General features: G+C 37.3%; 1 protein-coding gene across 1 annotated transcript in view; it reads right to left on the bottom strand.

Moving 5' to 3' along the window:
* Positions 1-23,555, bottom strand: part of DYM (dymeclin) — a 286,000-nt gene that overhangs the window by 75,201 nt on the left and 187,244 nt on the right. Inside the window, exon 15 of the mRNA XM_004684007.2 lies at positions 1,115-1,297. Coding sequence (XP_004684064.1) covers positions 1,115-1,297 — 183 coding nt within the window. The remainder of the gene's footprint in view (positions 1-1,114; positions 1,298-23,555) is intronic.

A 23,555-nucleotide genomic window follows, 5' to 3' on the forward strand; every position in this document is an offset into this window, starting at 1 on the left:
AATTTCCTTTTATGTCTAGCAGTCTGAATCAGATTAGCTACTCTAGAAATATTTTTGGAATCAAATTGAATGAGAAAACACTAAGATAACAGTACAAAATTTATCAAAAAGCATTTTATTCTTAAAAATATTTATTTTATTTATGCATAGAAGAAGAACTGAGGTATGGGCCTAAAGTGTGGCAGTTGAGAAGATTTACCAGAGACCAAGTGAGCAGCAGATCAGGCAGATTTACTGAAATACCCTGCTAAGGGAAGCAGCAGGCGAGACAGGAGAGGTCTGTTGAGCCATATGAGGGTCAGTGCCCTGTCCAGGGATGGAATCAGTGATAGTGCTGAAACTTAACCCCTATGCCATCAGGGAGGCTCCCAAAAAGCATTTTAAAAAAGATAGGAAACAGAAAGTTCACAGATCTGTGAAAAATGTTTCACATCATAGTAATGAAAGAACCAAAAATATCATTTTAATATAAAAAGACATATTAAAATAATTACAATACTCAAAGCTGCAAGAGTACAGACAGATGCTCTCTTAGCTAGTTCATGGGAGTATATGATGATGTGCATATACCTAAGTTAAAATGTTTCTTTGGCAGCATGAGTTGAATCCTGAGAGTATGGTATCCTCTGACAGTGACAACCAGTACAATTTCAGTTCTAAGATTATGCCAAAATATAACTAAAGAAAGGTGAATTATTTAAACTGTTCATTAATTATGAAATAACATAACATATTAAAAACAACAAAATGAGTAATAATGAGATAATGGTTAAACACACTAGGACATCTATAACACAAGTTACACACATGAAATATGAGATTTTCAAAGAATTAATAAAAACCACAGGAAAATGTTGATGACTCAAATTTTAAGTAAAATAGCAGCATACAGAACAGTACAAAGTACATGCCATTATATATGTGCATATATATATATATATATATATATATATGTATATATACGTGGCATATGAGAGTTGCAGCAGACTGGCAGATAGCAAATATGATTGATGTTGAAAGATGGGGTTCTACATCAGTTCTTTAAATCAAAGTTTGCTAAACTTTCTTTACTTCAATACTGGAAAAAATTAAAAATATTTCTATTAACACTTACCAGATCAATATTTTGCATGATATCCTGAAATGAAGGATGAGTTCGAAATTGTTCGAAGAGATCTCGTTTGTAAAGCAGTGCATACACCAAGTTTGGATTGTGGTGAAGAGAATTTGTTAGGCAGGAATTGATGATCTCTAACATCATTCGAATCACTTCTTCAATGACATTTAGGTCTTGTGCCTGACAAAGAAAGAGAACCCCCACACAGATCAAGTCAGTGTCTGTCTCCTTAATGGCATTTATTAGAATAAAAGTAACTACTTTAAAATTATAATAACTGAGATGATTGAGCAAAAGTTCTTAGAAAAGAATCTGTTACTTACCCAGTCTCTCATGCAATAGGTTTTTATTTGTATTCTCATCACTTTACTATCCTAAATCACTAGATTTATATGGTATAAAGTGGTGGTAAGGCTTTATCAATTCCAAGAAACATACCTAATTCAGAATATGACCTCACTTCTGTAGAAAGTCATCTCAATCTTTATATTTACAGATATTGTATTATTTTGTCTTTCTTTAAAGTCAACAGTCTTGGAGAAGCTGAACATGAAATAGTAATAAGACAGCAATACTCAAAGTAAACAATCAACCGATGTCTTGGGAAGAAAGAATGGAAAAGAATAAAAATATAGGTAAACACAATAAACTTTCTCTCTTCTCTTGAGTTTTTATAAATTATAACAGAAAGTTTAAAGTTCAAACAACATTGTCTGTTTCAGCATACATAAGTCTATGTATGTCTACCATTGTCTGAAGTGGTTGTGAATGTACATACAGGAATATCTAAGATGAGGCAGGCAAGAAATTTAAAGGAGAAAATCTCACCTGAGCTGGTAAAATGTCAATACTACTAGATTATGACAAATTATATGTGTAAAATATCTGGGGGGAAAATGTACGCAAAGAGGTATACACAAAGTATTACCTATATATCAAAATGGAATTCCAAAATAATGTTCCTGCATCTACAGAAAGACAGGAAAACAAAACAGATGAAAAACAGGGAGCAAATAGAAAACAGGAAGTAAAATGGCAGACTTGGGCCCTAATATCAGTAATTATATTAATTACAAATGGTCAAAATTCATGAATTAAAACCCAAAGATTGGCAAAATAAATTAAAAAGAAAGAATGGCCCAACTCTGTTATCTACAAAAAAAATTCAAATGTAATTCACTTCAAAGATAGGCTGAAACTAAAGGTATAAAAAATGATTTATCATGTTAGTAATAATCAAAGGAAAACAGAAGCGACTACACTAATCTGATAAAGTATACTTCATATAGTGTAAAGCCTGCAAAGTAAAAAATACTATATAGTCCTTTACAGAAAAAGCTTACTACTATGTCTAGCACTCAATCAAAATTTATGAAACAAACAGAAAAGTAAGCTAAAACAATCCGTGTTTATGAAACAAAGTATTGGTAGAACTGGGTTCAGAGACACACAGATATTGAAAATATCACACAGAATTTAAAACAATCACGATCTATGAAATCACAACTATAAGAAAGTGACAAATTGCATGTGTTTTTTGTTGTTGTTGTTTGTTTTTAATGGTAACACTAATGAAGAATGGCTGAATGGGTTCAACAACAGATTTAACAATGACAAGAGTCTTGAAGAAATAATGACTGAACATTTTCCAAAAATAACAAAAGAATCAAATGACAGAACCAAGAAAGTTCAAAGGATACACTCAATGTCTGCCCTAAACAAAATCATAAAACAAAAAATCACACAGAGAAACATCATATTCAAACTATTGAAAACCAAAGGGAAAGAGAAAATAATCTTGAAGGCAGTCAGAAGAAAAAAACACTAAATGTAATGGCAAAAAGTTAAGAGGTTTACTTTCAGCATGATGAAAGTGTTGAAATATAAACAGAGTCAACCAAAAATTCTATAACTAGTAAAAACATCTTTCAAATATGAAGGTTAAATAAAGACTTCTTGAGAATAAAGTAAATTGAGATAATGTATTACCTATTTACCTCTACTGTAAGAAATATGAAATTTCTTCAGGCAGAAGGAATGTGAAACCAGATGATTGTAGAACTATAGATAACTTTCCACAGTTACCTATAAAGACATTTTTCTTATTTTAGTCACTCTAAAAGAAAACCGATTTCAAGAGCAAAATCATAGCCATGTATTGTGGGTTTATAATATATGTACAGTGTATTGCAATATTCTCCCACTAATGGGCACCAAATTTATTTTTACTTTCCTGGTTTCTATAAAGAAGGCTACAGAGGCCTAATAGAGCTGGTCTTATATTTGGGTACTTTCATTTCTCTGGGACAGATTCCAGGAAATGAACTGCTGAAAAGGTTATATTTGCAATGTTAATAAATGTTGCCAGATCACTGCTTAAAGAGCAATGACCTAACATTTATACTGACAATGAAGTATAAAGCCCTTATCCTCATATTCTTACTAATAAATACCAATGGTTTTGTTCACTGCCTGTAAGATTCATCACTTCTGGATAGTTATGTTGAAATTTCTTATAATGATTGAAGACTTGCCAATTCCTCCAAGTGACTCGCATATTCAAAATGACCACTGGTTGACAAGTATCATCTTTTTACAAAGACCTTTTAACATTATGTATTACTTCTTCTTATCCAGTCTGTTATATTCAAATGTATGTGTATTTACTGATACCAACATTGCTGGAATACCTTCCTTTTGTTAAGCATCTGCCAGCTATATTTTTCTCCAGCCTTTTCAAACTTTTCATGTTTACTAAAACATACATAGTTAAAAGCAACTATATGACTTGGTTTTATAATTTTAAAATCTAATCTGAGAGTCTCCGGTTTGAAGTGAGTTTAATATACTTTCTTTTATTGTTATTAATGATGTGATTGTAATTTACTCCTATACCCTTATTTTACTTCTATTTATCTGTTATCACTTGCTTACTTACACTAGAGCTTAATTGATTAGAAAAGCAATTATCATTTTGCTTTGCTAGACAATTTGGGCTGGGTTTGATGTGGACAACTTGTCTCTGCTCCACCTGGTTTCACATGAGGCTGCTTAACTGGGGGCTGAAGGGTGGTGCTGGCAGTGAGGCAAGGTTGAGGGCCAGGGTCTTTGATTCTCCTGCACATGCTTCCTTTTGGGCTGCATGACTTTTCCCACAGCATGAAGTCTCCAAGAGATCTAATTCTGGAAATACTACTTGGTATCACTACTAATACTCTTGAGGCAGGGCAAAGCTCTGGAAAAATATGTGGACAGGCTATGCTATAGAGGGTCATCTTTGGAAAATAGCATTGGTTACATTTCTATTTACTATCTTTTGTTTATTGTTCACCTCTTCCAACACAGTCTTCCCTTGCCAGCTTCTGCTGAATTAATGATTTTCACTACCCTGGCACCTCCCATCCATCAGCAGGTTTGTAGACTAAATAGGTATTTCTACTCTTATAAAGTAGTTCTTAAAATTTTAACACATGCCCAACTTTAAAAATACTGCTATCCAGGGCCGCCCCAGTGGCCTATGGGTTAGGTCTCAGCACCATTAGTGTAAGGCCTAAGTTCCGTTCCCAGCCAGGGAGGAGACCCACATATGGCACAGCAGACCTCTCCTGTCTCACCCGCTGCTCCCCTGAGCAGTGTATACCAGTAAATCTGTGTTCTGCTCCCTACTCTGTCTCTGGCAAATCCCACACCTCTGGCCTCTACCCTAGTTCTTGTATGCATAATCTTAAAAAAAAATAAAATAAAATAGTGCTATCCCTTTAAAAAAAAAAATAGTGCTGTCCATCTCCTGCACAAGACCCACAGAGGTTAACATACTTTCAACTCTACCTTGAACAGCAATCCCAACTGTTCCCTAATCCCAACCTTCTTTGGCTTTTGATTTTATCTTTAAAAACTGGTTTTCTTAAAGTCAATGGTTAACTAAATGTATGTATTAATTTCAGCCCACAACACTGATTGTTCCATTCCATTTGTCTGTGGGTCCCCTTCTACCTGAAAGGGATTCTTTAGTAGTGTTATTAGTACAGTTCTGGGTAATAAACTCTTTTGGTCCCTGAACAGTTCAAGTGTCTTTATTTTGCATTCAATCTTACATCAAATTTTACCTGGGTATAGAATTCTAATTATTCTCTCTTCTGCACTTTAAGATATGGGTTATTTTATTCTAGCATCTATTTTTGCCACTGAGAATTTTATTGTAAACGTAACTTGTTCCCTGGTAGGTAATCTGCCTTTTCTTTGATAGATTTAAAGATTTGCTCTTCCCGATCTTCAGTTTGACAAACATGTGTCGAGGTATTCACTCACCTGTTTTTAACCTGCTCAGTATTCACAGTATACTTTGGGTCTGAAAACCTAGTCTTACTCGTAAAGATAATTTGGGCAATTTTTCCTCCTCTTCTAATTTACTAACATTCTTTGATAGTGCACAGTTCAGAATTTGTTTTATGTGCTAAACTTCCAATCTTAAGATCTATATTTTTTAAGAACTTTATTTTTCATTTTAAGCTTTATAATTAACTAGTTCTCTTGCATGTCCATGTTTCACTTCTCCCTATTTTTATATCAAATTATTCTTCTTCTTTACAAATATTATTCTTTCAATTACCTTTGAAGATATTAAAAATACTTTTTTTAACTGTTTGGATAAACTTAACTAAATAGCGACCATGACCATGGTGTTTGTCTTCCTCAATATTAAGTTGGTTACTGCATGTGTTTTGGAATTCTGATGCAGGCACATCTAATGTGATTTAATCTACAGGCCATGTGGCTGCTTCCTAGAGTTCTTAGCCTGAAACCAGTGTCCTAGTCGGTAACTCAGCCGCTGCCCGACGTAGATCACACCAAAGACAGCATGGGCAGGGGCTGTCCCCGAGCCAGTATCCGTGGCCCAGAATCCCAATGAGAGGCTGTTTCAGTGTGTCCCCCACACCTCCTAGACTGAGACTTTGAGTCTTTATTAGCACCTTTCTTGTGCTTTTTTCAAACAGACATCTAGTCCAGCCCCCAGCTGCTGCGGGTTGGCGCTGGCGTGCTGTCCTCACTCAGGGCCCCAGGAGCAGGGCACCCACAACAGCTGAGCCCCTCTTGGCTCCTGCCTTCTCTTCAGACCTGAAGCTCAGCAGGGTTGCGGCTTCAGATCCTGCTGTCTGCTTCTGCAGCTTTTTCTGTTTTCCCTTGCAAATAAATAAGCCTTTTAAAAACTCCTTTCTCTGTGTGTCTGCTTTTGGTTTTTGTCCTGAGTTTTTAAGTATGTGGGTGAATCCTCACAACTTGGGTGACCCTCATTGCCCTGTAATAAATCCTCAGTTTGCTACAATGGTTAGATTTGGGTACGGGTATCTACCCGGGTATCTACTATGCATAGAACTAATCAGATGAAATCTTTTATATTTCATTTTTAACAAGCCCTACTGTGTAGTAATCACTTTTAAAAAGATGAAAATTTAGCACAAATTTAGCTAGCATGTCTTTAAAATTAACAAAAGTCATCCAAATCTCAATACTTAAACAGACCTAAAAGTTTATCTTATCTAATTGCCATTTGGGTATCAGATTTCAAATAGCTTAACAAAGGTTGTTTTTTCCCTTGAAGATTAAATGATGCAGCACTGTAAAGCCTTTTTAAAAACAGTGTAGAATACAAACTAAATAACATTTGAGTGTCTTTTTAAATAAAAACAAATGTATTAAGTATTTTAAAGGCGAAAATTAAGTTTAGACATTACAAAAAAACCCAAAAGATAACTGACAAATTCAAGCGATTATTACAACTAAAAAACTCAGAAATCACATTTCTTGGTCTTGTAAATGAGGCCTTAGTTCCATGTCTATTAAAATCATGAAACTGGTCCTTTAGGGAACAACATTTAGAAAAACTGACTTATGTTTATGTAATAAGACTTTATTTTAAAATGTTTTGAAAAAACTATTTTGACACTGTGCTGTGTCAAAATTAGCCTTGCCAGAGACAAAACTGATGGCTCACTGGTGAATACAGCACATGGCGAATACTGTGTACTCCTGGGGTTTTCTTCTTAGTACATACAGCTTCCAGTACATACAGCTTCCATTCCAGTTATGGATCCCAGATCAAACAGAGCTTTTCCCTCATAAAGAAAAAAAGGCTGTGTGTGCGTGTGTGTGCATGGTGGTGGTGGTGGGGTATATTTATTTTATTGCAGAAAATCTCATATGTGAAAATAAAGACCCAAAGGAGATGACTTTATTTTTAAATGTTTCTGATGCTTTTCATACAAGGCTGTAATGGAGCCGGAGCAAGTTCTGTGCTAAGCAGTGACTCCATGGCAAATGGGCACACTGGCAGTGGGGGGAGTGTCTTGCCCTGTCAACAGCACTTATGGTTGCTTCATTGTATAAACTTCCTTTTCCTTTTAAGAGGGAATTTATACAGTTAAATAGTTTTAAATCACTTATTTTTAGTTTCCTTAAGAGAAGCATATGTATCTTGTTTGTATTAGTTTTGGGGGGATTCCAAGAGAGTTGTCTAAATTTCCTGCATTTTCAGCAGAAAACAAAACCTTCCACAAAATTAATGGGACTTTGCCAGAGGGGGGAGGAAATGCACAGGCAACCTCTTTTAAAGTTAATGTGCAAATGGCCTTCAAAGTCAATTATTTGGTGATAGACTCTGGTTATCTTTACGTTGTTAATTCACTGGCACACACACTGACAAGCTTTGTGATCATGTTATTTCCAGTCAGAACTGATTTGTCCCAAAATATCAAGCTTCTGATGGCAAGAACTAACTTTATATTATACAAAAATTCCCATTTGAAGAGTAAGTCCTGTGACCAGAGGAGTCAATGTCACCTTAATGTGGGGGTGAGGAGAGGCAGGTGTAAGCGAGGTGGTCCTTCACTTCATTCCTTGGATGGAGTTTGGATGTGGCCCATAAGCCTAACCTGAGACCCAAAGAAGTCTGTCATTGAGAACATGCTTAGTGGTAGCAGGAAGGTAAGACATAAGTGGCTGCTAGAGACACTGGCTAACTTTGTTTTTCTAGACCTAGAAAATGGCCAGAGAACTCACAGAAGAGGAATGTTCTGACAGAAATCCAACTATATTTCAGCCCTCAACAATCATATTCCATCAGCAGTCCACTCACACAGCGCAAAAAAGGGCTACAGGCTGGGGCTTCTCACCTTTCCCCAGGCCTCCCCGTGAGAAAGGGGAATGAGCAAGCTCCCACTGTCACAGGGCAGGGAGAGGGGCGCGTTCCCCCTTCGGTATTGCACGTCAATTATAGTAAAGTTCCTTCCCTTTGAAGGTCTCAAGCACTAGAATATGTTTTGTCTTGATGCAGTGGATGGCAGAATCTATTTAGAATGGACAGGTTTGGGGATCCTGGGGTGTCCTTCTCCCTGTCCTCTAACACCACTAGAGCTTGGAGGTTTTGCTTTGCTCTAAGAATAGTGTTCATTTACATTCTTCTTCAAAATAGAGCAGTGTTTTATTATGAAAAGAAATGCCCTGTCACATTCTATAAAATACTTCTCTAAGATTATTTTTTTAAATGACCAACATTCTTTCTACTGCTGCTCCTCACCCCAATATGAGCTACAGGAATCCAAAACTGGTCGTGTGATCTTTAATAACTCTCTTAGCCTAAGATGCCTTTTTAAAAAGATTTTTTTTTAATGCATTCAAGAACTGGGGTATAGGCCAGAGATGCAGGGGTGAAAGGATTTACCAGAGACAGAATGGGGAACAAATCAGGCAGATCTACTGAAATACACTGCTAAGGGGAGCAGCAGATAACACAGGAGAGATCTGCTGCACCATGTGGGTCAGCTTCCTGGTGATGGGATCAAACTCATGTTGCAGTGGCTATGACAGCTTGATAGTGCTGAGACTTAACATCCTGTGCCACCAGGGAGGCCCCCTGCATTTTTTTTTTTTTAATTTGCAAAAACCAGCACTTAGGTGACTTTAAAAATCCTTTCCTGCTTGCTTTAATTTCTATAAAGAATGCAGAAAATACTGAATTTGAAAAGTAAGTATTAATAGCATAACTGGAAAAAAGTAAATAATGAGAGAAAACTTTAGGGTGGTCTCAAACTTTAGTGAAATTCAGAATCTCTATTACGTACCTCTAGCACATTGAACAGAGTGATTTGGTTTAGAAGAGAAAAAAAAAACCCAGAGAATTGTGGCTAAGTTTGAAAATAATCATTTTTTAAACTAAGGGAACTTTCTTTTTCTGCAACTCATTATCATCACTGCCTGTTAACTGCCTTTGATATTATTAGTGCACAGAGAGGAATAATCTCTAATCTTATGTGTCATGGATTTCACATGGGCCTTCAGAGACCTAAGATGTTTGGTGGCCCTTTTTCTTTTTTTCTTGGAAGAGGAGTCAGTGCTAAGAAAGGCAGAAAAGAATCACATACAGCTATCTCCTGGATTTAAAAAAAAAAAAAAAAAAAGGGAAAAGCTGAGGCAGCTGCAGTGAGTACAGAGAAGCTCTAGTCCAACTTTGGCATGGACTGGGCTAGTCACCATCTAGGCCTCAGTTCCTCCAAATCTAGAATAAATGAACTCTGGGGTGATGCAGGGAAGCATCACAAGGGACAGAATGGCTCTGCCTTCGATGTGGAGAGCTGCGAAGGACACACCTCTTTTGCCCTCGTAATGAGAAAAGGTCCAATCATTAATAAATTATAAGTGTTCTTAAGCCATCAGAGGATGATTTTGCAAAGCAATCAAGTGAAATAAATTCCCAAGAGAAACAGCCCCTCTAGAGAGAGAGAGGGAAACAAGCGCCCTGGCTCTTGACGAAGCATAGGAGGAAGAGGCAGTTTCCAAGGAAGTGGGTAAGAAGCAATCAGCTGAGACTTCAATGAATTCTAGAAGTATAAGTGTGGTCTAATGTCAGTCTGGAAAGCTGGAGCCCCAGATATAGTGGAGTTTGTACTTGCTTGAAGGCTCTTTTCCACTGGTCTCAATCAAGGGCTCATGATTCAGGGCAGGATTTGCAAAGAACCTTTATCTGGAGAAACAGAAATATCACCCATCTGCCTCTGAAGGACAAGCAGGAAACCCAATCACCTTCTCTAGGACAGGAAGACTCATCCTTGCTGGTGGAAAGATAGAAGCAAAACCCTTCTAAAGCTGGGAAACCATGCTAGTTCCAGAACCCTAATGCTATACCAATACCAGCAGGAATCAGCTACAATTAGGAGAGGAGCAGGAAAGTCCTACAAGGACCAAGTCCAGACATAAAGCAGAGTTTGGCTGCCATAGGGGGGTGAGCAGGGACACTGAGGAAACCCCCTTTAAGACACAGGCACAGAAGCTGGACCGGGACAACAGAGACCCCTTCTTGTCCACTGCAAGAAATGCTAGAAGTACAGGGTGGTAAAAGAACACTGAAGAAACCCCAGGTCCCACTTAGTAAGCACAGGAGAACAGTTACTAGGGGGACTAGAAGCTGATGATGTACTAAAGATCTGAAAATGAAACTCAGCTCAAGTCCTAACTAGAATCACTCAACTCTACATTAGCAGTCTAACAATAGAGGTATGCCCGTTTACAAGCATAAATCCTTTTTGCTGCATACTTTACTGTCCATACATAATGTTGAGCATTGAGCAGAAAATTAGGAGACACAAAATAAATCATATAGTTCATAAGTAAAATACAATAAATGACTTGGTAGTTGTTAGGAGCAGAGTAATGATGCAGACGCATCCATGCTTTCACAAAGGTTATCACTTACAGGAGACAGACCCTGATAGAACAGAGTACTCTTGGGAACTGGTAGAGGGTGGTAAGAGGGAGGCAGTTCCCAGGAACAATAGCATAGTGGTTAGGAACATGAGCTCTGGAGTCAAGCTTGGATTTGAATACCAGCTTTAACATTTATTAGTTGTGTGATCTCTCTGAGATTATTATCATCTGAAGTATCAGAATATTATCTATGCTATATCCATGCTATGCTATGGATATGAGAGTTAACTAATATAATGTATTGAGAACACCAGATATATTGTCTACCAGACAAAAAGTGTTCATGATACAGTATTGCCATGATTAATTGTTATTAACAGCGAGATGTGCGTGAATTGCCGGAAGATAGAAACAAGTGTTGGCGAGAGAGCCCTGGCGCACTGTCAGGGGTGGGAATGCAAGTGGTGCAGCCAATATGAAAAAATATGGAGGTTCCCTAAACAATGAAAAATAAACTACCATTTGATCCAGCAATGCTACTTATCCAATGAAAACACTAACTTAAAGACATATGCACCCCCACGCTCATGGCAGTATTATTTAAAATGGCCCAGATACTGACATAATCAAAGGGTGTATAAGTGGTTGAATGTTTAATATGTTGTATATGCATGTGTAGACACATACACACACAATGGAATATTACTCAGTCATTAAACAGAATGCAGGCTTGCCATTTGCAACCTTGAATGAATGGATGGACCTTGAGAACATTAGGCTAAGTGAAACAAGTCAAAGACAGGAAAATATCATATGTTCTCACTTATAGTGAATAAAAAACATTCGAATGACATCAAGCCCATATATATAGAGAACAGAATGCAGCTTTCAAGAAGTGGGGTGGGGGTAGGAGTGGGGGGGTATGTTCATGTGTGTTTGTATATGAGTAGGCAAAATGGATTAAGGGGGTCAAAAGATACAAGCTTACAATGGTAAATGTCATGGGATATAGGGTACAGTATAGTGACTATAGTTAAAAATGCTGTATAACATATTTGAAAGATGCTTACAGAGTAAACTTTACAATTTCTTATAAGAAAAAAAATTGCATAACTATGTATGTGGATGGATGTTGCCTGGACCAATTGTGCTGGTCATCTCAGAATATATCTGCAATATGTATTTCATTATTCAATATTTGCATACTAATTGAAAGTAATGTTTATCACTAATATTATTAATAATTATATATTGAAATGTGTCACTTATATATCAATTCAGAAAGAATAAAAAAAGAGAAAGGTTACTACAGACAGAAAGTACACTGGAAGAACACAGAATCAGAAACACATTCAAGTATGTGTAAGAATTCAGTAAGTTATACAGTTGAATTTCTTATCAGTGGTAAAAAATAACTGAATCACTGCTACAAGGTCAACTAAGTAATAACTAAATGGGAAAAAATGTAAAAATTAAGTGTCTAATTCATTCCTTCCAACAAAGAGAATTCTAGAAGATTAAAAGGTAAAAATTAGGCCCTCCCTGGTGGCGCAGCGGGTTAAAGCACAGCAATAAGAAGCTAAAGCCACTTCCAAATGAGTTCAATTCCTGCCTGCCCCGGAGGTGACCACATGATGCGGCAGACCTCTCCTGACCCGCCCGCTGCTCCCCTCAGCAGTGTACTTCATTGATCTGCCTGTTCTGCTTCCTGCTCTGTCTATGGTGAAGCCTCTCACCACCCCTGAGCCTCTGGCCTGTACCCCAGTTCTGTATGCACAAATAAATAAATCTTAGAAAAAAAAAAGGTAAAAATTAAATTTTAAATGTCATAAAAATATTTAAGTAAATATTTTTATAGTCTTGATTCTGGGGTGGGTAGAATAGGCAGTTGACTTTTCAAAGTTTGTAAAATGACTAGACACTCCAACGATAAAGAACTACACACCTTAGAATATATGAAAATTTAATCTTTTGAATTGGAAAAAAACTGATCTCTGTAAGTGGAAGAAAGAATAATAACAACTAAGAAATATATTAGCAACACATGTCTCATAAACATCAAAAATACAGGAAGAAATCTTAAAAAACAGTAAGAAAAATATAAACAGACCAACAGTAAAATGCTAATCAGCAATAGAGATGCAGCCAACGTGTACTGACAGGAAACTGTACAGTCTCCCAGTCATTCATAATTAAACAAGTGAAATAGATAATAAACAAAATAAACCCAAAGAAAACAGGACACAGAAATGATTTTTAAAAACTTAAATGAATAAATTACAAAATGGAATAAAACTCATGTGGTTTTATGAGTAACTCCTTTCTATCAGGGAACACTATGTCACTTAAGCATTTAAATCAAAAGTGCTTTCTCATTTCCCCTCTCAAATTAGGGAAGCATAACTTTGATTTCAAAACTTGGTAAATAGTTAGCTCAAAATGAAAATAAAAAATCAATGTTACTAAGACAGTAAGATAGAAGATGCATTTCAAATTCAAATTTATGTAAATTTATAACCCAAGTAATGTCAAGAATTCTAGAATAGTGCAATACTAGGAAACCAATTGCTATAGCCATAGTAAATGTCCAAAGGAGGAAAAAAGTTATCATCATCATAATGGGAAAGGAATTTTAGAAAGGTTAACTATCATTTCTCATTTTGAAAGTAGTCTGGTAAAGTGAAAAAAAAAAAAAGCACAATGTAGACAAATACATAAATTACAAAAGGTAAAAACAGTACAGCATGTTCAGTTTTGCTAGTAGATTTTTAAAAATGCCTGCTAAAATCATAATGCTTCATGTTTGGACTTTCTGGTTTTGGCATATCACCTTGATTTAAAAAGAAAACAAACAAGTAATTGCAATTCCCATTGCTGCCGAGTAGAAAGGAGCACTGATGGAAGGGTAATAATCAGAGACAGATTTCCCAGGGATCAATTTATAAGCATGTATTAAAAAACTTGAAACCATGTTTTTGTTTTTTGGGTTTTTTTTGTATTGGCAGGGGCTGTTTTTTATCATAAGGAAATTACTAAAACTATGCTCAATGATGTAAGCCTGTGCATGTTTATTGTATAACAAAAAAATCCTCCTCCTTCCTGAATTCCTTTTCTATTGCTGCCATAACAAATTACCACAAATGTAGCCATTCCAAACAACACAAATTGACTGTCCCACAGTTCTGCACACATCCAGGTATATTTGGCCCTGTTTCTGCTCTGGGTCTCACAGGCCAAATCAAAGTAAGGTGTCACCTGGGCAAGGTTGCTGGGGAGAATCCATTTTCCAGTTCACTCAGGATGTTGGCAGAATTCAATCCCTTGCATCTGCAGAATGGAGCTGACTAAATTTTTGCTGGCTGTCGGCTGGAAATTTGTTAGGCACTGTGGGCTGCCTGTATCACATTGTTCCTTCAAAACTCTCTCTCGGTTTTGAACTTCTCTGACTTCCCCTTTTGGCATAGTCCTCCTCCCGCAAGAGAAAGTTCTTGTTTTACAGGATCATGTGTTTCAACTAGGCCCACTTGGATAGCCAACCTAATCTCCCTAGCTTGAGGACCATAAAAAATCTTTTTTGTTATGTTGTAACTAGAGGGACAGAGAGGAAATTTCTCCCTACTCGTCTGGGTTCTTCTAAGACTGGTTGAGCAATCAAATTAACATCAGACAGATTAGCAGGAGAAAAGAAAAACTTAATTACACACATATGGAGAATTTACATGGCTGCAGATTCTAACGCCAATGGAGGCAAGGAGGGTCTAGCTATCCTGAGTTAAGGAATGGGAGGGGGGCCAGGACTTCACTGGGGCACCTGGGAACTCACATGATGAGGGGAGGGTGACTCATGATAAAGACCAGATGCTCTGCAGTTAGATGCTTGCCCACCACATAGACAGGCTGCTCCGACAGGGTCTATCTTGTTTAAAAAAACAAAACAAAACAAAACAAAACAAAAAACCCTGGGTAATATCCCCAAGTCTGTCGTTTTAGGTAGTAGTTAAGGAAGTGGTAAAAAGTTTTTCATGCACCCGTAAGACTTCAACTGACCTTAGTTAGTAACAGTCCACAAACAAAGAGATATGCCTTAGGAAGGCCATGCTGGACGTCCTGGGGCTTAACCTTCATAATTTAACATAGCCACAGGTTCTGGGGGCTAAACAGTTTTCAGGGACCACAATTACCTTTTTGTTTTTTGTTATAAGTAATCTTTTTTTTTAATAATATGTTTATTTTTAGATCATTTTGTGCATTTTTCATCTCATTTGTAATCCCTGTGGGAGGACCACGATTACTTAGCAGTCTTTATACCTATCACAATCCCAACTGTCCAACAGTAGATGATAGATTAAATAAATTATAATACATATGGACAAAGGAATATCTAGAAGTTATCAAACATGATGGGTGTCAGAGAGCTTACTTGGAAATGTCTAAAAAATCAGAATGAACTGAAAGATGAATAAGCAGATGATATGGTGAGTTTTTAAAAATGCTAACTGTAGAATCTAAATAAAAATAAAAATGGATATATGGGTATTTAATGTAAACAACATTTTGAAACTTTTTTTTTAATATTTGAAACATTTCATAATAAATGTTGGGGGTAGAGGAGTGAGGAAGGAATTTGCCTAGTAACCTTTTAAGCACCTGCCAAAGTATCAGTAAGTTCAAATCATACCATGTGAAAATCTAAGTCTCTGTGAGAGTATTTCTGTCAAAGCACCAAGAAGTGAGTTTTAGTGTAGGATTTAGTAGGGAAATGAAGTCTCAACTGGCATTAAATGTCATTCCACTTTATTTTTCAGGTAATTAGCAAGTTAAAATAGAAAACAATAATATAGGATTCATATTTGAATTGTTAATGTAAAAATTACATCTTATGCTTGAGACACTTTTATTTTCAAAAAGGAAGCCCCTTCTAAAATAAGTAATAACGTAAAATTAAGGCTGTCTCTATTTCTGGATGGCAATCAACAAATCTACCACACAAGTTAACAAAACCTGACAAAACAGCTTCTCGGTTGACAGAAATGGACAAGCAGATCAATGAATATAAAGCAACCACAGTTATTTCACAAACAGAAACCAAGAGGCACCATCTCAACAAGCAGCACTGTACATCCTTAGCACAGCAAAGAGGTACTGAGAAGACAAAATAAGTTGTAGTTCTTGCCTCTCTAGATCACCTTGGAGCTGTAAAATCTACTCTTCATTTGTAAGGCAGAAATTTCTCAAAAAAGCTTCCTTGAAAATATGTAAGGAACTTATCATTTGAAAAGAAAAAACAACTTGCTATTTTTCACTGAGAAATAATATTGCAATTACAATTGAGAGATACTGAACACCTAGCTTTCAGACTAAAAATGTATTCTTTTCATCTACTCAAATCAGTTACTCTGTACATTTCTTTTTGAAAAGGTAGCTGTATGGAAAACAGGCCAGTCTGAAGAGGGGCAGGTGGCACACCAGTGTTCAGCCCAGGCTCTGGGTCAGCCTAACTGGTCTCCCAACCCCTGCCCTATTACTGACTGTTCATGTAACCTCCAGCAAGATTCTAATCCTTGAACAAAACTGTTATATTAGAGTGAAAATGAGACAATCTGTAGAATACCAACTCCAATGCCCAACATGCAGTTGCAACTCAAGAACCGTGCTGACTAATAAAAACAATGGGAACAAAGTAAGTTTCCAACAGGAACAAAGTTAAGTTTCCTATTAGAGGCACTTGGGGGTGGAAGGGTGAGATGCTGCTGCACTGTAATGCTGAAATTCAAATTTTAGAACACTCATGTGCAATACAATGAAATGACCTGAACTAATTGTGAATCTCAGATCTTTAAGAACCTAAATGCTATAATCACATTAAATGGCAAATCCCTTTAGAAATACTATGTTCAAAATATTTCAACTCTAATGCAATATTGGTGAGTCCTGATTGAAGACAGTTTGATTTGAAACTCACTGTATTATACCCATATTCTATAGAATGACCAAAAGCTTTGTTTGTGGTTTGTTGCCTAATGACTGGGGCCAGTGCCTACATTTAATGGAAACTGCCAGTGTTCATGATTCAATCAAGGTCAATGGCAATCAGGGTGACTCAGTCTGCTGTTACCATCAAAGCAAGAGATCACTGAAGTTGCCATAGAAACTGCCCATCAGCCAGCAATTATCATTCAAAAACTTTGGGTGGCAATCCTGTATTAAATTTGCAATGTTATTTCTTGGAACAGAAACTACTTTTAAGAGCAGTTTGATGGTCCTTAAAGTAATGAAGAATGCTTACTCCAGGGAGAGTCACTAAAACAAGATGTCTTCTGTCTAAATATCACTGGAGTTACATTTTCGAAAGCCTTCAAGTATATACTGATACATAACCCAATTTTTATCTTGCTTTTGTTTGTGATGTTCATTTATAATAAACCAATGTAACTTGTTTTGTGTAAGTCTGTTAAAAAAATCAATGTGTAAAAGATAAAACAAATTGGAGACTGGATGTAGCATGAAGGATATCTTTCTTTTAAAGGAAAAGAAAAGTTGACACTGATATAGAAATATAGAAAAAGACTTACAGGAGAGCCTCGAGTCAAAATCTACATGGCAAAAAGGAATGTGAATGCCCCTTTACTTTCTTCTACTGCACTGCTTTGGTCTACTTATATCAACTTGGGAATAAGGAGAAGATTTTGTAATGAGAAAGGACTGAAACCAGCGCACTGTAACAAGGAAACTTAGAAGTACTAGTGTTAGCATCATTACTAATATGAGTAGCAGTGGAACCAAACTAAAAACTCACTTGGTGGCATTTCTCATAAAAGCAATGATAGTATCAGGAAGTAATACAAGGAAGATGCCACTGTTTCTGCAGAGTGTGGACCATTAAGTGGCAATGTAATGACAGTTCTCTGTGGTCAGCTGTCCTGTTGTTTCTAGAAGAGAGACAGGCAGTCCTGATTTTCTTCAGTTAAAGGAAAAGTCACGCATTCCCAAAGTTAGAGATGTTTTGACACAAGCACCATCACAAGTGGGACAGGCTACACCAGGCATGCATCAACCAGAGATGGTTCACCAGGAAGTCCTCTGTAGTGCACGCCATTCACTTCACTTTGGTAAGGACCTATGAGTGCACAGCAGCAATTACAGAAGAAGCTGTCTACCTCATTTCATCAATAAAGCCAACGATCATTTAAAACCTCCCTGGAAATCATTTGGTTTTATCATGAGATCATACTGGGAACCAGGTGAATAAAAGTGCTCAAATATCCAAAGAACAAGAAAATGGCATTATAGTGAATAAAATCAATTTTAGCAATTTAGTTGCTTTTTTTTTTTAAATAAAAATGCTTCTCCAAGCAAAATTTTTAGGAAGCAGTTTTCTCCTTGTGTGTGTCTGATCTATATTTAGGAAACATGTTGTGACATTATCTGAACTAATTTACTGGCTATTATTCAACAGTCACTGTTAACACTAACTCTGGTGTGCCAACAAGCACATAAAAGAATGATTATAACCTTCTTAATGACTTCAACTGTATGTCAATTAAAATTTGACTAAGTTGGATAGGGAATCAAACATGTGGAGCAAAAAGAATGTAAAAACTCAAAGGCAGACAAAGACACAGAGGGAAAAATTTAAAACTCATTAACTACACATACAAAAAACTAGTTACAACTGCTTCTTTACAAAAGATCTCAAAACAGTAGCTCACTGAATATTCCTTACACCTTTTAAGAGCCTTTCAAACAATGAGACGGAACAACTGCCCAGTATTCTATGCTCCCCCATAATTTCCTGGGCTTGGTAGGTCTGGTTCAATGTACTCTCAGCAGCTGGGGGAGTTTTATTAACTCCTTTGGGTTACCAGGCTAATTGCTGCAATTTAATCAATCCTCCCAATAGCTACCAATTAGCCAACACAATAATCCCAGATGAAGTCTGTCATTCATTTAACAAATACAGAATGACTGGTGTTATGAAGACACTGGCCTAGAGGCTAAGTTAAAGGACTGACCAACAGATATGATCCCTGCCCCAAATGGAGCTTACAGTGCAGTAGGAGAAACTGTGAGCTGTGGGAAAATGCTGTGAAGGCAAAGCAAAGGAGGAAAAGGAGGATAAATAAATACCGTCCAGACTGAGACATGAATAAAGAAGCACAGGAAGTGTCTCATTTAACATTCCACTCTATAAGGCTTTCAAGAGTTTCAGTTGGTGTCATTAGAATCTCCAAATAAATAAGGGATACCAGAGGTAAAAAAATGTCTAATTGTGAATTTATAATTTATTAGCAATTTTAGCCAAATCTCTGGAATGATCAAGAGATCATGCTTTACAGAGCGAGGGTGCTGACGAGGCTGTTAGTTCATGAGCTAGAACAGAGAGACTGTATTAAATCCAGTTTTGAGAATGATCCCAAATAATTGTTGTACATGAGTTTGGTTTCCTTTTCTTATTTTTCTTTTCCCTAAAACTTTGTTTTTGTTCAATTTTTAACAAACTAACAAATGAGCAAAGACAAGACTATCACTAGATTAGAAACAAACTAAAACAGTAGTCCCTTGCCCAAACTTTCACACACCACCCATTCCCAAACCCCAGGGGCTAATGTTTTGAATCGTTTCTGCTATTTCTTCTGACATCTGTCTTCTTCAGAAATAAAGGGAAACAGTGTGTGCTGGTATTTCTTGACTTTTAATTTTGTGATTTTCAATTATAACCACTCTGAAAAATGGAACTTTTCATCTTCTAAACTCATTTTAGGATCAGTTTGAATTTGTCTGGTTTACTAAACTGAAAATATCCTTAAAACTGACTAAAAAGGGGTAAATATATCTCTAAATAAGCCAAATTGCTGAAAGAAATGAAATGGAGTATTTCACTAGTAATCTCAGAAAAAGATTATGCTTCTAATTTTGATACTGCTTTGAGACAAGAGCAATTAACGAAAATCCTTCTGTATGTGAATATCTTACCTGCAAAATGAGGGTGAAAGAACAGTTTCTCACACTTCCTTATTAAAGTAGAACCTTAGTCTGAGTGTTGGAGCATTTTCCAGAGCACCTTCTAAATTCAATCAGGACACTTAAGTGCACTCCATGGTGATTCTCTTTGACTGAAAATTTATTTTGTAACTCTCAGAAAATGATAAGTCCTAGACAGTTATTTTGTTTCTTTTTTCTCCTTTGTTTTCATCACCCCCACCCATCCACCCCCACCCCCAGTAAGAGTCTGGCACTCCCAACAGACATAGCAGTAATCCTGCTGGCTTTCTCTCTTGCTCCTGTGCCATTACATTTAATTTGTGTGCTTTTATAACTTTGTACTTATGCCCGCGGGCTTTTGAACAATGGGCATCCATTCATTAAATCCAAGAAATAAATGGCTTGATGATTGTAAGTGCTTTGAACTCAATGGACAGAAGGCTCTACATAAGTAATATAATAGTAAGAGCACTAGATTGAAAAGAAAAAAAAAATCTCCAAAGCTTTTTCAGCACCCACCCAGTCACCCTTTGTTACACAGCATTCATTTGTACTGAGTTCTCAAAGCCTCTTGCTCTATATTTTTCAAGAGGCAAATGACAAACATTCGTAAAACAAAAATACATTTCCACATATTTTCCAGGAGTATTTCCTTTGAACCATGGGCGATGGGATGTACATGCAATCTCACAGAAATAATTTCAGTGCCACGATGAGGCCATTTGTAGCTTCCTCTGACCTGAGCTGTGAGAATATACTTTGACATTCCTACTCTTCTCTTGGTTTACTCAGCACTGCTAATTTAAAATCTACACAGGTTCTGTCCATTTCTTTCTTCCCTATAGTGTTTTGTTGTTGATTTGTCACATTCTTGCTGGTTTTGTATTGCTACTGTAATTTTGTGTTTCACTTTTCTTGTAAAAGAACTTCTTTTGATCATTTTTTTTGTAGGGCAGGTCTAGTGGTGATAAATTCCATTAGCTGGGCCCTCCCTGGTGGCGCAGCGGGTTAAAGCACAGCACTAAGAAGCTTAAGACACTTCCGCAAGAAGCTTGAGACACTTCCACATGAGTTCGATTCCCTCCTGCCCCAGAGAAGATCCACATGGGCGGCAGACCTCTCCTGACCCGCCCGCTGCTCCCCTCAGCAGTGTACTTCATAGATCTGCCTGCTCTGCTCCCTGCTCTGTCTCTGGTGAATCCTCTCACCCTCTGCATCTCTGGCCTGTTACCCCAGTTCTGTATGAATAAATAAAATCTTTTTTTAAAAAAAGTTCCATTAGCTTGTTTGTCTGGGAGAGCCTTAATTTTACGTTAATACTTGAAAAACTTCATAGGACAGTGTATTACCAGCTGGCAGCCCTTGTCTTCTAGGATCGTGAATACTTCCATTTTCTTCTTGCCTGGAGAGTGTATTGGTCAAAACCTGAGGAAAGCCTAATTTGGGTGCCTTTGTAAATTAATTTCTTTTAACTTGTTTCCTGTAATTTGTTTTTAATATGTGACTTTTGGTAATTTAATAATGATGTGTCTTGGTATAGTTCAAATTCTTGTATTTAAAAATTGGGGTGCTCTGTTTCACATCCATACTTAATTCATTCCTTCGGTTTGGAAAATTCTCAGCTGTTCTTTGAATAGGGTCTCTGCTTCCCGCTTACCCCCCCGCCCCACCTTCTTTCTGGAATATCTATTATCCCTATGCTTTCTCTTATAATTGAGTCTGTTATTTCTCATAGTTTCCTTATTTTTGTATGTCTTGTTTTTATCTTTTTCTAATTGGGTGATTTGTACTTTTGAGCCTTCTATTTCTGAAATTCTTTCCTCTGCCAGTTTAATTCTATTTAAGGGCTTTCTAAATTGATCTTCATTTCTCTTTTTGTGATCTTTTAATATTTTCAATCTCTTTGGTGAAGGATTCTCTTTGTTCCTGAATCTCGTTTCTAAGATTTTTGCACCTGCCTTGTCTGCCTTTGACTGATCTTCCAGAAGCTCAGTTAGCATTTTAAATATTGTTTTGAAGTTTTTGTCTGATCGACAAATCCTCTATTTCTGTATCCTTTATATCGATCCCTGAACTTCTATTGTTCTCATTTTGCTTTTCCATCTTGGATGCAGCCATTCCTGGCTTCCTAAGCATGTATGCTTTCTTATTTGCTTTTCTGTGGCTGGGACGCTGGAGTTTTGTTTTGTTGGTTCCCTCTTCTCAGTTTACAGTGGTGTAAGGAGGGGAGTCTTGGGATCAAATACCAAAGCTCAGTTTGAGAATTGAAGATGAAGTGGCATCTCTAATGCCTCTCCTTTCTCTTCCTAGCAAGTTCTATTTGGTGCCTTAGTTGTCTTGACTTCCCACCCCACTCTTCTGCCACTGCTTCTCTTTTGGGCCATAACTATGAAACGTGAATCTCCCAGTGAAGGGAGCTACCTCTGGTTCCTGATACATGCCCTGGGCTTGGCATGCAGGAGGCACCAGAGCAGGGTTGTCCAGTTATGACTGCAAGCCAAGGCTGTCACACAGCCGATGCCCCTGTACACAACATGCCACTTCTGTGGCAGTGAGGGTGCAAGCTGTGTGTGCCACTTGATCCTCTCTGACAGACTGATGAGCTGTAGCTTGAGTCAGTTTCTCTGTCATTGCCCTGAGATGGAGCAGGGGCTGGCTCAGCCTGGTGGTTCTTTGACCTGTTGAGGTGGGGAAGCTTTCCTTACCTGCTCTGGTCATGGAGTTCCCAATGTCCTGGACTGACATAGGCAAAATTCCTCCAAAGAAACTGACAGTGCCCCAGAGTGCCCTGCTGGCTGGGGAGCCACTCTGCCAGTTATGCTACTCTTTGCTTCTTCCCACACCTTCCCCTCAACCTCCAAACTTAGCTTGAGTTCTGTGTTGGAAAGTCTTGGGAATATACCGGAAACTTGAGTCTTCCTTTGAAAAAATGTTTTTATAGGTGTTTTTAGGGAAGGACATGATCCCAATACCTCCCAGATTGCGGGTGGAGGCTAGTGTGTGTGTCTAGTAGTTTTTTAAAATATTTTTAAACTTCATCTCATGATCAATCCTCAATCCATGGTTGGTTCCCCATTTTTTCCTCTAAGACATGCCAAATGGACACCGAGCATGAGGGGTTTCCCAGACTTCTCTTGTTCACATTTCCTCTTCAACCTCTCAGCATTCCAGACTGATCCCTCTTTTCTTCTCATGCCACTTTCTCACTCTCATCAGCTGATGTTCTCATCAACTGCTACGTCTCTGAATATCTTTATCTCTGAATATCTTTACATTGGTGACACTGATATTTCCACCTCCACTCTGAGTTCCAAGCCACTTTCATCTCTCACCAAGTTGACTTATCTGGCCTCTCAGTGTGAACACCTTACCTCTTTAAATCACTTAAATCACTTTCCACAGTACTTTTTTTAGAGGTACATTAGGTTGGTTACTCCACTGCCTGAAACTCTTCAATGAGTTCTCACCAAACTACAGATAATATCCAACTCCTTATAGGAGACACCGGCTAGGCTTGTTTCCCAAGCATCTATATTCTGGTCTGCATACAGTTCCCTCAAGAAACAAAGCTCTGTAGAATCCCAAAGCATTTACACATGATGTTTAAAAACAAACCATAATCATTAAAAACCAAGTAAATAATAATCAACTATTTAAAATTCATAATAAATAATAACAGATGAGTTGTGCCTATTTTTCAGATGTGAAAACTGTAACTCAAAAAGATTGAGCAGTTTTCTTAGTATCACAGAGCTACAAA

This window comes from Condylura cristata, unplaced genomic scaffold (genome assembly GCF_000260355.1).
Source record: "Condylura cristata isolate star-nosed mole 26May11 unplaced genomic scaffold, ConCri1.0 scaffold00016, whole genome shotgun sequence".
Taxonomy (NCBI): domain Eukaryota; kingdom Metazoa; phylum Chordata; class Mammalia; order Eulipotyphla; family Talpidae; genus Condylura; species Condylura cristata.